Source organism: Colius striatus, chromosome 10, assembly GCF_028858725.1.
Source record: "Colius striatus isolate bColStr4 chromosome 10, bColStr4.1.hap1, whole genome shotgun sequence".
NCBI lineage: Eukaryota > Metazoa > Chordata > Aves > Coliiformes > Coliidae > Colius > Colius striatus.
In genome coordinates, this window is record NC_084768.1 from 23,584,795 (window position 1) to 23,597,839 (window position 13,045).

The window sequence follows — 13,045 nt, forward strand, 5'->3', positions numbered from 1 at the left end:
TCCAAATGCTTTTCTCAGTTTTACTTCAGATGTTCATAAAGATCTCATATATATGACCTGTGTAGTTATTCACTTTTAAGGACGTGGCTGTAAATTCCTAGCAGGGAAAAGCCAAGAAATGGGTTTATGAAATCCCTATCACGTTGAAGGGCTGTATTTCCAAGTATGATTTTTGCTTTTCAAAAAAATACTTCATTAAAATCAGTATGCTTCTCCACCACAGGTGAAAGAAGGTGACAAACGTCCCTTTACAAAAGGTAGCATTTTAGCCTTCAACAATCTACATGAGAAATAAAACCTATTCTGCAGTACCTGCAATGCTCTTTCAGGCAAAGGCACCATCTTCAACCAAACAAAAAAGGGACTTGGCATAAAACATTACCATTCAATAAAAAAATCATTATTCAGTCCCTTAAGTAGCCTCTGAAGTAGAGGGCTGTGGTGAAAATTTATCAGGCCTTTTCCTCCAAATGTAATACATGCCTCAGTACCCTAAGAGGTCTGTAGGACATGAAATTTTAACAGAACTGTTAATGTCTTTCTAAGGTTTTATAATACCACAAAGAACACTCATCGTGTGCTTTCACCACAGCAGAGAAATGCTAAAGCCTGTAGTACACAATGCTTTCCTAGTGATTTCGAATACAAGCCATCTTCTACTCTCCTGGTGGGCAAATTAATGGGATCAATAAATTTTGTTGTAGCTCTAGTATCTTTTACCTTCACAAACATGATCAGTATATACACAATGTACAGAAGGGACCCCAAGCAACTCGTTACGTGGGTTCCCTGAAAGGTTAAGCTGTTCTGAGAAATGTAAAATGTCAAAGCCCTGGGAAATTTCACATTTGAACCCATGCCTTGATGTGGGAAAGGTTTGTGGAAGATCCTAAAGGTCAGATGTGAGGAACTCCCTTATCAACAAGGTCATAAGTTAAACTGAAACTAAAAGAAGTATACCTGGAATGACAAACACCACTCTGATTACAGTAAATATCTTTTTAAAGGGCAAGACATTTTAAAAGTGATGCTTAGAAGTGTATTTATTTGAATACAGAAATATATACATTTAAAAAGTTGTTTTCAGGCAATTTCCATACAGAAATATATACATTAAAAAGGTTATTCTCAAGCAATTTCCATAAATATTTCCAGTGTCATGAAAGTTAATGCTACTCAAAAAAAACCACCGTGTCATAAGTTCATCTGGAAGTCCCTCTGATCAGGAACAACAATTCCACCAGAGATCTAAAAAATTCCACACAGCTTTTCTGCCTATTTGAAACTGCCAAACTATCTATTTACTTTTCTTACAGTAAGAAAATTTTGCTAATTTTATCTTCTGATATTTTACTTTGTTTAGAAAGAAATGGTGTTTCAGAGCTTGCTAAGCTTTTAGGAGAGATATGTGAGAAAAATACTATTCTCTCTCTTTACAGGGAGAATGTGCAAGCACTAAAATATATCCTTGTATTTGAGCTAAACAAATCCTGAGCAGACCTTCATGGACTTGGACGAGCTTGAGAACAGAAAAGGAAATTCCACTTTAATTACTTCAGACTTGTTAGGTTTTTGGTTTTGTTTTCATTTTAGGGGGAGTTTTTGACCATGTGCAACCTCCCTTCAACCTACTCCTACCTAGGTTATCTGGCAATTTGGAATGCCTTAATCTTCAAGCCAGCTAAGTCTACTGCTTCAAATTCTCCTGTGGCAGCCATAGCACAGTATGATGTGCCTCCTGGAAGCACATACTATGACTGTGTGCCTACATGAGTTCAGTTGCCTTCCTTTGGTATATCAAGCTGAAGTTAACGGCAGCTGAGACTGTTCAGTTATGGGACAGCATCCTGAAGCAATATTATACATAGGGGTTGAGCTTGTGCAAGGCGTTATCCTGTGTTCATTGTGCTCAGTGTAGCATTCATGGGCTCCTGGGAGGAGGTCTATGCAGTTCTGGTGCCTCAACACCAATGCCATTGCCTTAGGGGCTGGTAGGAAGGAGTCTTCCACTATACAAGACCATTCCAGCTGCAGTTTGACCGGTGCTGCTTGAGTAACTCAATGGTACTTTCCTGGTAGGTAGGTCTATCAGATCTACCTAAGTAAAGGAAAGCTGAGCTTATTTAGATTGATCTTCCCAAGTCCAATAACACAGAGCACTCATTAAACATGCAAATTCCCCAAATTTTAATTGGAGCAATGTTACCATTCTCATTTTCCCATATACAGGGACACTGATAAGATTCAAGGTGGCAGAGAGCAAAGCATTGCTGTGTAGCTTCTGGGTTGTGAGTGGGTTTCTTTCTTTTGGTGTCTTTTTGTCTCCTGAAGTTAAGCCCTTCCAAAAGACTCCAACGGGAACAGTTTAGAAGATAAATTCAAAGGAGTGAAGGAGTAGCTACTATCATGGTTTCCACATTTGCACCAGGAGCTCCTTACTCTCTCTTCATAAACACATGAATGAAGGTCACTGTCCTGCATTTCTGGGACTTTATCACACAGCTAAACATAATTAATGTAACACCTTCCTTTTCAAAAGAGGGAAATTTAGAGAAATGGTCACAGAAATATTCTACATATTCTACATATTCACATATTCTACCTAAGGCCAGGTTTCAGCATTATTATGTAAAACAAAAATCATGTTATAATTTGGATACACCTAAGGCAATCAGAAAATAATCTCAAAATCAAAGGATTCCTCAAGTTCAAGTATGGACTCTTCATAAGCTTCAGGTTCTGCCCTACAGTCTGGTGCAATTCTGGAGGTCAGATTCTGTTTCTACAATTCCAGCCATGACACATCCAGGCATTCTATGGGTAGTTCCTTGAAAATCAATGCAGTTACCCAGGGAACTAGAAACTTTCCCCATTAACTCAGGAAAACATTTCTGTTTTGTAAGAAATGTCCCTATCAACAGAAGTTAACTTACTGAATTATTTTGTAAACATTGTGTTCTAACAAAACTGTATGCCTGATATTGGAAATTAATGACTTTTGTCTTGCTAAAATTGAGCTGTATATAAGATTAGCTTTATGAGGTTTCCATCACAACAAAAGGCCCTTTTTTATTAATGGCTACTTTATCATTAAAACACGTATGTTTAGCTACTTAAAAAGCCAAATTGCTTTGCACTGTCCTTGAAGTGCATTGCATAAATATTGTATTAAAGCCTTAGCTTACACTTCATAAATAATTTACTTCAAAAATACTCTTCCATGAGACCACCAGCTGCTGAGATGGTCATTTTTCTGGAAAAAACCCATGTATTTATTACAAGTCTTACTTTAACTTGTTGAGGATTTGCTAAAAGCCACATGTGATAGATGTTGTAGGGACTGTATTCAAACTAAAACCTCAGGAAGCTAAAAGCCTAATACTCCTAGTAGGTTTTATACCTTCTCATAAGCAGTTTCAGTTGCAGGGGCAAAAGCTGAAATCTATTCAAGGGTGCTTTCAAGTACAATTTTCTGATAACCTGAAAATGACTTATGGTATATTCTGTAATGATCAGAAAAGTTTATAGATTTCATTACATTTCATTTCACTACAGTCCTCCCTGTGCCACTTGCATTTCATGTTGCTGCATTTAAACTGCTGTACAAACTTGTTCAAAGTGCTAGATGTTTAAAAAAAAAAAAAAATCAAAGGAAATCTCAGATAATTAACTTTGATGAACGAGCACATTTTCATTCATGTCTGGTAATATTCTTGTTAATGACATGTCTGCTAAGGACATCCATTAAAAGTCCATTAACTTAACAGGGAAAGTCTAATAAAGTTATCCTGGAAATTTTCTGGTGTATTAACATTATGGACTTTTAATGAATATCTACTGTAGGAACTGCTATTAGCAAGGCTACCATTCTAATTAAACTTAGGCTCTAAGAGAGTGAAAAAACAGTACAGAGGTAATAACAAGTAGAAGTAGCACTTTTTTTTTTTTAAATTACTAAAAAGGAGATTGATACAGGTCACAAAACATGCTATCAGTAACAGACAGAAATCATCACGCTGTAGCTTTTTTCATAGCCTGCCATCCAATATACTCATTTCAGATGCTTCCTGCATGTAATTAGTTGCTGAGGCTCTCATTTATTCCTCTTTTGTTGAGGCTGAGCAGTACTGAAAGGTTTGCTAAGCCTTTCAGAAGGGTAGAAGACATAAAATTTAAACAGTTTTTGATGGCAATGCCACTTAGGAAAGTTGTTACCTATGGGCATCCAGCTTTGTTATCAACCCTTCTGAAGCTTCAAGTCCAGCTACACTTCTATTGACATTCACAATAACACTGCAAAAGATTTATTTATATATTTGTCCCTTTTTTATATTACTTTTTATGCATATGTGTATGTATAAAGCAAATCAACTCTGTGATATACCTATTTTTTCATACTTATCCTTCACCAAATCTTCCAAACCAATCATTTTCCAGAAACTGTCATCCCAACCGCCATCTGAATTGTATGTCCACTTGCACACTACTGTACAGAGAGACCTAGAAAAGAGACAATATAGGCTCAGAATAAAGTAAATGAACACATTTGATTTTAAACTTGTGATTAGAAAGAACTTTGTGCAAAAGCATCTCTTCATTCTCTGGTCAAAAATTCCAAGCACAATGCTAACACTAAAAAAATTGGTTACTCTTTGGAGTGCACATCCTGAGATACCTTAAAAGGACCTAATGTTTAAGATTCTTCTCTGCTGAAACAACTCCTGGTCTGGCCACTCTAGTGCATAAAATCAATCAAATAACAGTCCATGCATATGCCTAGAAGACAGGATAGCATGAACATAATGGCTCTTCAGCAAGTGGCTTAGAGCATGATTCCTCCTTTTCCAGGCTGTTCCTAAATAGCAACATTTTGTGCTTAGTATGTTCTTAGAAAAACTTTCTATTACTGATGTTCAAACTGAACTACAACTTACAAGAGATGATGTATGCACTGACAGCCAGGTTTTAACCTGGCACTGCTTCAATACCTGCAGGTACAAAACGACTTTGTTAGGTGACTGTGTACAAGCAAATATACATCCAACTATCAGAGCTTCTGTATAGCATATGTTCAAGTACCACTGTCATTAGGTCTGTACCTCAGCCAAAGTTGATGATGAGCCAGTAACATGCTGAAACTGCATTAGCTATGATGCAGCTGACAGCAATATTAAGTTCTTCTTTCAAGTCTCATTCCTGATAAGCTGAAGTTCAACTTCACTGTGACAGCACAGAATACAGGAGCAGAATATAAACAAAAGACACAAGCCCTTGCAGAGATGTCTATCATAACAAACAGAATGTTTTTCTCCTGACACGATTGATATCCTCCACACTAAAAATCACCTCAGAAGATCAGTATTAAATTTTGCTTGAAAAAATCAGTAAAATAAAGGGTATTGAAAAGGATAGATACCACTGAAAATTTCAGCTACCAGCAGTCCTGGGAATACTATCGTAACATCAAGTGCAAGACATCTTGGAAACATTTCAGGAAAACACAACATCACAACTATTCTCAAAGAGAAGGCCCTTTCAGAGATGGATATCCTTTGATGACTTAAAAGACAGTTTTATTTGTGACTCATTTTTAGCCAAGGTGTGCTTTCACAGACACATTCTTTTTATTAGGATATTACAACTTGAACATGGATCTTCAAAGAAAATTGAATTTTACTGAAGTGTTTGACTTTCTTGCAGTTTTGCTTAAGTAAAATCTAAACAAATTCTTACCTATGAAAAATACTTTTTGAGTAAACCTTTGCTTTCACCCAAGTAGAACTACCAAGGGACCTAAATAAGGAGAATTAAACTAATAGTCTTAATGTATTACATACTGTTACTTACGTCACCATAATGCTTAGAGAAAAACAGCCCCAGACCATCACCCCATGATCTACAGCAAGGTACAATTGCTGAACAAAGAAGGAAGCCAGTTGCAAAGAAAAAAACTGAAAAATTAAGATTGCAACATGGCTGATAGTCAGATACAGTGAGGTGTCCCTAAGAATGTTACATGTATCAGGACAGAATCATACAGAACCACAGAATCTCAAGGGCTGGAAAAGACCTCCAAAGATCACCTAGTCCAACTCCCCGCCAGACCTACAATCCATACCTATAAAACACAATCAAACCCAAGTAGATACTCAAAATACTAAGTATTCAGTCAAAGGACACATATGTATTTGCTCTCAGTAGTGATCGGATTGCACTCTTCCTATCCAGGCAAAGCAGAGTTTCGTATTCTACAGCTGTAGGAAAAACTATGCAGTACATAATAAAGGATCTGGTCTTTTTTAAAAAGAGGCCACTAAGGGAATGGATTGTGCTACTTTCAAGCTTGACAAACATGCTTGTCATAGTTTCCTATTTCCCCTTCATTTATATAGAAATACCCCACAAACAAAGCAACAGGGAGTGCCCCTCCTCCATTAAAACAGAAGCAGAAACTAGCAAAGAAAACAGCAAACAAAACACAAAAAGATAAGCTATTTTTATTTACTATCTACTAATCAAAGCTGAGGCTTCAAGACACTGACACTGTACACACAATAAAGCCAAAGAAAAGCAGGAAAAGCCTTTCCACACGCCTTTGAATACCAATGCATTAATATATATTACCTTTATGGGCAATCATTCAGAAATTCTCCTCCAGAGTATCACACTGAGAAAGTGCCAGCATGACTTGTAACTTGGAAAAACTGAATCCAGAAATATAGTCTGGTGAAGAGGAAGCTGAGGAACCAAGTCCTCACACCTACAAAGTCTCAACTATTAGAAAATTTTGTATTTCACAGCAACTCCTGCATTCTATAAGATGAAGGGTAGACATCAAATAGAAACAGTACTGATACTGTAGTGTATTCCTTTTTTTTTCCTAACTATTTGGCAATATTGCCTCAATTATTTGGCCATAAACACCAGACTTGCACTAGCTGAAGCTGAATCAGATGGATAGAAACAAATGTTCTTCTCACTTTATCACCAGGATCAACTGGGTTCAAAGGTGGTAAGTCAATAAGCAATTGTGTCGTCAACAGTTCTCTCCTGACTGCTTAATCTAAGGACTCGAGAAGACGTGGTGCAGAACGGTAGAACATCAGTAGCACAGGCCATATTTAGCTACCACGAATTTGAAGACTGTTTTCCTCAAGCATATTCGCAATACAATGAAATGAAATATTTCCTTTCTCTGTTCAGAACAAAAAGTTTTGCTTAGAACACTCCTACTGAAAAAACAATCCTTTTGCATGGAAAAATGTTATTTAAACCAGATTTTCAGCAGGAATATGATTCTGTTTAGAGTTTCTCACAAATTCTAGTCTACAAAGAACTATAGGATTCTACTTGCATCCAACAGCCTCAAGAAACAAAAAAAACCCTGTCACATTCATTACAAAGTAGATTTGGCTGGGCACAGCATATTACACAATCCTTTCTATTATTGTCTAGCTCTGAGCTTTTGCACATCTCTTGCCGAGGACTGACTGTGGATGTACTCAGGTCCTGTACGACCAGAGTCTCAGCATTCTGGAAAAAAAAAACCACCAGCAGGATGTCCTCATAAGAAAACTATGAGGTTCAGGGAGTCTGTAGGCATTGAACACACACTGATAATTCCAAAAAATGTTGTCTGGCAGCAATTATTTGCCCTCACTAACCTTCAAAAAGGATACAGGGCAACTAGACTTATGGCCAAAGCAACTCGGGTGTTCAGAGTTAGTTGATACATGGCTCTTCCAACATTGCCTACCCATTCAGAGTATTATCTCTCACTCTACTTCTTGGAGAGAAAGAAATCAGGTACACTCATTAAAAATTGGGAAATACTTGATGGTCTTAATTACCTACATAAAAATGTATGGAAAACACAGGTCACAAAAAAACTCATCCACACCTACTTAAGAATTGCCAGAACTTCACGTTTTGGTCTGTTCTTTGCTGACACCACACTGCAAAAGGGATAAAGCAAGCACAGACATGACTCCCAGCTCTGCACAGATTCTGCTCTGCCTGGCAGAACACTCACCATTTTTGACAACAAAACACAGTTGGGGGCAGGGGTGGGGGTGTGTGTATTCCAAACTGCAGTGGTCTTCTAGAAGTCATCCTGAGTATAAGTTAATATAACAGTCATACTAACAAGAACAGTTGCTAAAAGAAAGAGCTTTTTTAAAAACTGACCCTATAAGGCATTTATCTGTATCTTTCTTTAAAGGGTTGCTACAATACCAGTCAGCCTGAAAATGAGTCAGGTACCGTCTCTAAAGGCACAGAACCGTGTCTTGACCACTCTGAAGTGAATGGAAGCTTTGCTCTTGATAGCAAAAGGATCTGCTTCATTCATCCTACTGCTCAGAAATTAATTCAAACTCATGAACAGAATTAATTTTTCAGGCATCATTAGTCGTGTGACAGTTTAATCACAAAATATGTTCAATGGATCACTTCCATGAAAAATGTCCTTGCAACCTGGCTGTCATACTGAGAATGGCTTGGTGGTGGTGAACTAAAAACTGCTGCACCTGTTGATGACTGTACCAAAGCGAAGTCCTACAGAAGCTAGGGTAGATGGAGTCAGGTCCCAAAAGCCACAGTGTACAGCAGGAGAAAGAAAACTTTCTGTAGTCTTTTGGCCAGATTTATTTAAAGCTACAAAGAATCAAGAAAGCTGTATGATGTTCCGAATGCGAGGAGGAAACCTGAAACAATAGAGTGTGACTGTCACAACATTGAACATGGTCTCCCTTTTGTTCTGAAAACTTCAAATTTGAAACAGATTTTGAAGTCAAATTGAAAAACAGGGCCTAAGTTCTGTTCAAGCAAACTTCTCCACATACTAACATCTGAATCAAGCTGTAAATGTCTTCCCAAATTATACACCCCACAGTCTCAAGGCTTTTTACAAAAATGAGGAGTTGACCACTCTAACACAATCACAGATTTGACTGTGGTTTCTGCAAAAATGTTCCAGACAAAAAAATTAAGACACAGACGACATACTCCTAGTATCCAAGCTTTATATTAAACAGAACCAGGCACTGATACTGCAAGAGCCTCAAACACAGCAGAGGTTATCACAGAGCAATAGGAAACATGTAATTACTTTCTGCTCCATTGTGGCCAGTATCATATACACTAATACATGACCTTTGAAATTGAACCAGATTACTAGATCCCCATGCATTGCTGGTATTTATGCCTGTCACACCAACATCTCTGCCTGCTTGGTGTATTTGGGGGAAATGTGAAAAGAAGAGGGCAATTTATCCTAAGGGACTGCTTCTCAGGTAACAGGAGAAAAAATGTGACACCTAGTCATTCAGTCCTGAAATGTATATAATATGTGAGATGCTGCCTAAGGTAAGCGTTTGCTAAAAAGAATCAAAGTGCGGTGAGTTGAGCTCAGGACGGTGTAAAAAGAGCTGCACCTGTTGTCACTCAGTTACTGCAGCAGATCTCTCAGGCAGATTAGGTTTAAACCACAGGGCCAAGCACGTCTGGGTGTGCTCCATTTCACACACGCTGTCTGCATTTTACTCATTTCACCTATTCAACAGCTCTTTAATTGCACATACACAAACCAAAACATGTCAGGGGCGGTTCCAGCCATCCAACTGTGCAAATCCCAAGTTCCTAATATTTACAACACACTGCTTTTTATTATTTCTGCCTTTGACCCAAAGCCTATGAAATTCCTGCCTGCCCAAACACATTGTCTTAGTACAGCAGTGCAGTATGACTCTTGTCTGAAAAGGGTTTTCGTCTTCTAACAAAACATTAAACATGCCAAACAAAAAAGACAGGTGGGGAAGCCTGTTTGGGACAACTAGCAGGCACATTCCAGTCGCACTCAGAGGCTCTGACTTTCAGTCTTTGCATGTCTGAGGACTTAAACCTAGCCAATAAAGGTAGCAAGCAAATTATGGTAATCAGCATTAGGAATTCTACTGGCTTCATCCTTTCTATGCTCTGGATAACACTTGTATTTGACATAAGTAATAAAAAGTAGTCTGACTGCCACTTAGGTGTTTTAAAAGAAGTTAAATAACACAAGAAAAGCAGAACTTTCCCTCCACTTTGATATCCTCACTTAAACTACAAATATAAATAAGTATACATAAAACTCTACGATGAATTTCCTTCCTTCTGTGTGATGCAATGAAATGACAATACTTGTTAACATTAAGGACAATGGTGATCTTGTCATATTTCACAGGCGAAATAAGATTCAACCCCAGATCTCAACCTTCTACAGTTGTTCCAAAAACATGTTCCAAAAATTATTTGGATCTTCCTTTTTTTTTTAAAGTCTCATTTTAGACATCATTAGTATTGAGCTCACCACGAGGATCCAAAGTACAGTGAACAGCTCATGACCTACAAGCTGATTACATTGAAGCTAATAATAACAATAATGATCTTTTACTATATAATACCTTTTCAAATCCATTTCAAGCCAACATTTTTTCCTTCCCCCCAAAACATTATATTGCAGTATTAAAATTAGCCTAAAGATTTGAAAGGTTTTCTTTAAAATCTGTGTTTGAAGCATTTGTTTGACAAGGTACACTATTCCCTCCGCACACTGCTGACTCGGCGAACTCACATGGTCCTGAACAGACTCCTTCACTATCAACAATACTAAAGTCTGGGTTAAAAAATTGTGAACTTGTATTCAGCGGCTCTATTGGCCTCACATCTGGAATGTCAAAAGTCTCACTGGACTGGTGGTATAGCTTTTATTTAAAATTGTAAAGCAGGTCTCCTTTCTGCTGTTGTCAATGTCCCTGCCACAGCACAGCACAGCACATGAGAGATTAATGTACTCGTGTGAAAGGAAGACTCTTAGGGAACAGCAGCTACATCACAGTCCTTCGTGGATTGTATCACTCAAATCTCTGCCCAACAGACAGAAGCATTACTCCAGTACTTCAAAACTTATTTATCAGACAAGGAAATGTGTGAGGCAGTAAGGAGTAATGGGGTTTGATCAGTTTACACTGAGGTGAAACACAGAGTTTCCCTTTTGAACTTGCGAGGTATTAGATCAGACTTCATCACTGCTCAGGAAAACCTAACTACAGATCTAAGCTCCAAAGTCCCCATGCCTCCAAGGGCAGCTTGTTTTTTGCCTCCAAAGGCAAAACAGTCAGATATAGTCATAACTGGTTTTCTCATGCAGCAAGCACAAGCTCCAACTCTGGCAAATGTTGCACCACATAAAGAAAAGCATTAGCTCAGGACATTTCACAATGCATGTCCACTCTTTGGTCAGCATCATTTCAGTTATTATATAAGAGCCTGACAATATCCAGGTAGAAAATTCCAGAGAGCAATTGCTTGTACAGCCACAACATAGTTTCTTCGCAGATTTTTTTTCCAGGACCTTGATGAGAGGAGACATTTCAAGTCAGACATATTACCATGAGGTTTTAGGTCTTTTGTCAGGATGCAGCATGTAGAAGCAGAACTCTTGACTCTTCTGAACACATACCACATGCATACGTGTTGCAGTCCCACTCACAGCCCCTAGCAACAGCCAATGTGCAGGAAAGAAAGTCTTTCAATTAGTAAACAAAAAAGTTAAAATTATTTCTGTAAAGGGAAGGAAAAAAAGGAGTAATTAACTCAAGCCTCACTCTAGTATTTGGTGTTGGTGCTGTAACACTTGGGAGGTTTTTGGCTGACTTTTTAAATTACAGAATTTTCTAAGTAAATATGTTGCTTACCTAAAGGGATAGATTTTATTGTATGAAAAATACAATTCACACTTGCAATTTTCTACACCCACATCTATAATTAATCTCCTCTGATTACTGCCACTCCCTGACAGGATTCCATGTTATATTTAAACCCTTAGTGCCACTTTGAAAGGGAAAAAAAAAAAAAAAAAGAACAATAGGATCATTTTCAAAGACCACATAGCAGCACAAGGTTTCAAAGCACCAAAGTGCTTTAAACTCTGGTATCAACCTACTGTCCATTCCAACCAGAGTCAAGAGTGACCTGCAATTACCACCACAATAAGCACAGCAGTCTCTTGAGAGACAGAAAGTGTAGATGTTTCCTGGACTCCAGAGGAGGTATGAGACTGATTTGTATTACACAGATAAACCTCAAACTTAATGACAGACTGTTGGGAAAACCACTTCTGTGACACTCAGACTCTAAGGACCTACCCACATTAAAAAAATGCTGTGTTGGAAAAGGTATCTTAAAAATGTAACTTTTGTATATCTTGCCAGAGATGTGAAAGTAGCATTTGATATATAAATATTACAAGAAAATTGGCATGTTTTACTTTGTAATAAATACAAACACACATGTATTTATATACACACAGATATTTACTTTGGACTGGGAGAATGTACCTGTTTGAAACTGTTTGCTGCAATCTGTTTAAACTTGTCCTTAAAAATATATAAATAAATGCATCAGTAGCTGCAAATGTCAAAAAAAGTCATAAACCAGAAGGTGAATCACACCAACTACAATGAGATGATGTTTCTTTTACTATCTGTAACAGAGACCAATTACAAAAATGTGTGTTTCTCTTTAAGATCACACTACCAAAAGATTTAAAGACTCAAAACTCTTACATTCAGTTTTCCTAGAAGAAGTTACATCATCAGACCTGAAGGGAATCACCCACCTCAAGACGAACATATCAAGTGAGATTAATCCCTTGTGTACATCAAATAATTTCAGTGGATTCATACCAGGGATGCATTTTGCTAAACATGTTGAGTTGGATTAGAAAGCACAAAATAAGATTATTTTATCCACCCACGTACGCCTCACCATGTCATGAGGCAAAGGGAAGCAAACAGTCAGCAGACTGCTTGCTTTTTATTTCATTTCATTCTGTATTATATTACAGACATCCAACCAAGACTCAAGCCCATTGTCTTCTGTACTGTCAAAAAACACATAATGAGACACAGTCCTAGACACAAAAATGTATTGTCTAGACAAATCAGACATAGCATGTGGGATTTGAAATATTAATCTATTCGCTTAAAACATGGCAAACACAGGC

The 13,045-nt window shown here is 37.7% G+C and overlaps 1 protein-coding gene across 11 annotated transcripts in view; it reads right to left on the reverse strand.

The window, feature by feature from the left end:
• Positions 1 to 13,045, reverse strand: part of FGGY (FGGY carbohydrate kinase domain containing) — a 308,898-nt gene that overhangs the window by 78,296 nt on the left and 217,557 nt on the right. For all 11 annotated transcript variants that reach the window (XM_062003165.1, XM_062003169.1, XM_062003170.1 and 8 more), the window contains one exon: positions 4,385 to 4,500. In XM_062003165.1, coding sequence (XP_061859149.1) covers positions 4,385 to 4,500 — 116 coding nt within the window. The remainder of the gene's footprint in view (positions 1 to 4,384; positions 4,501 to 13,045) is intronic.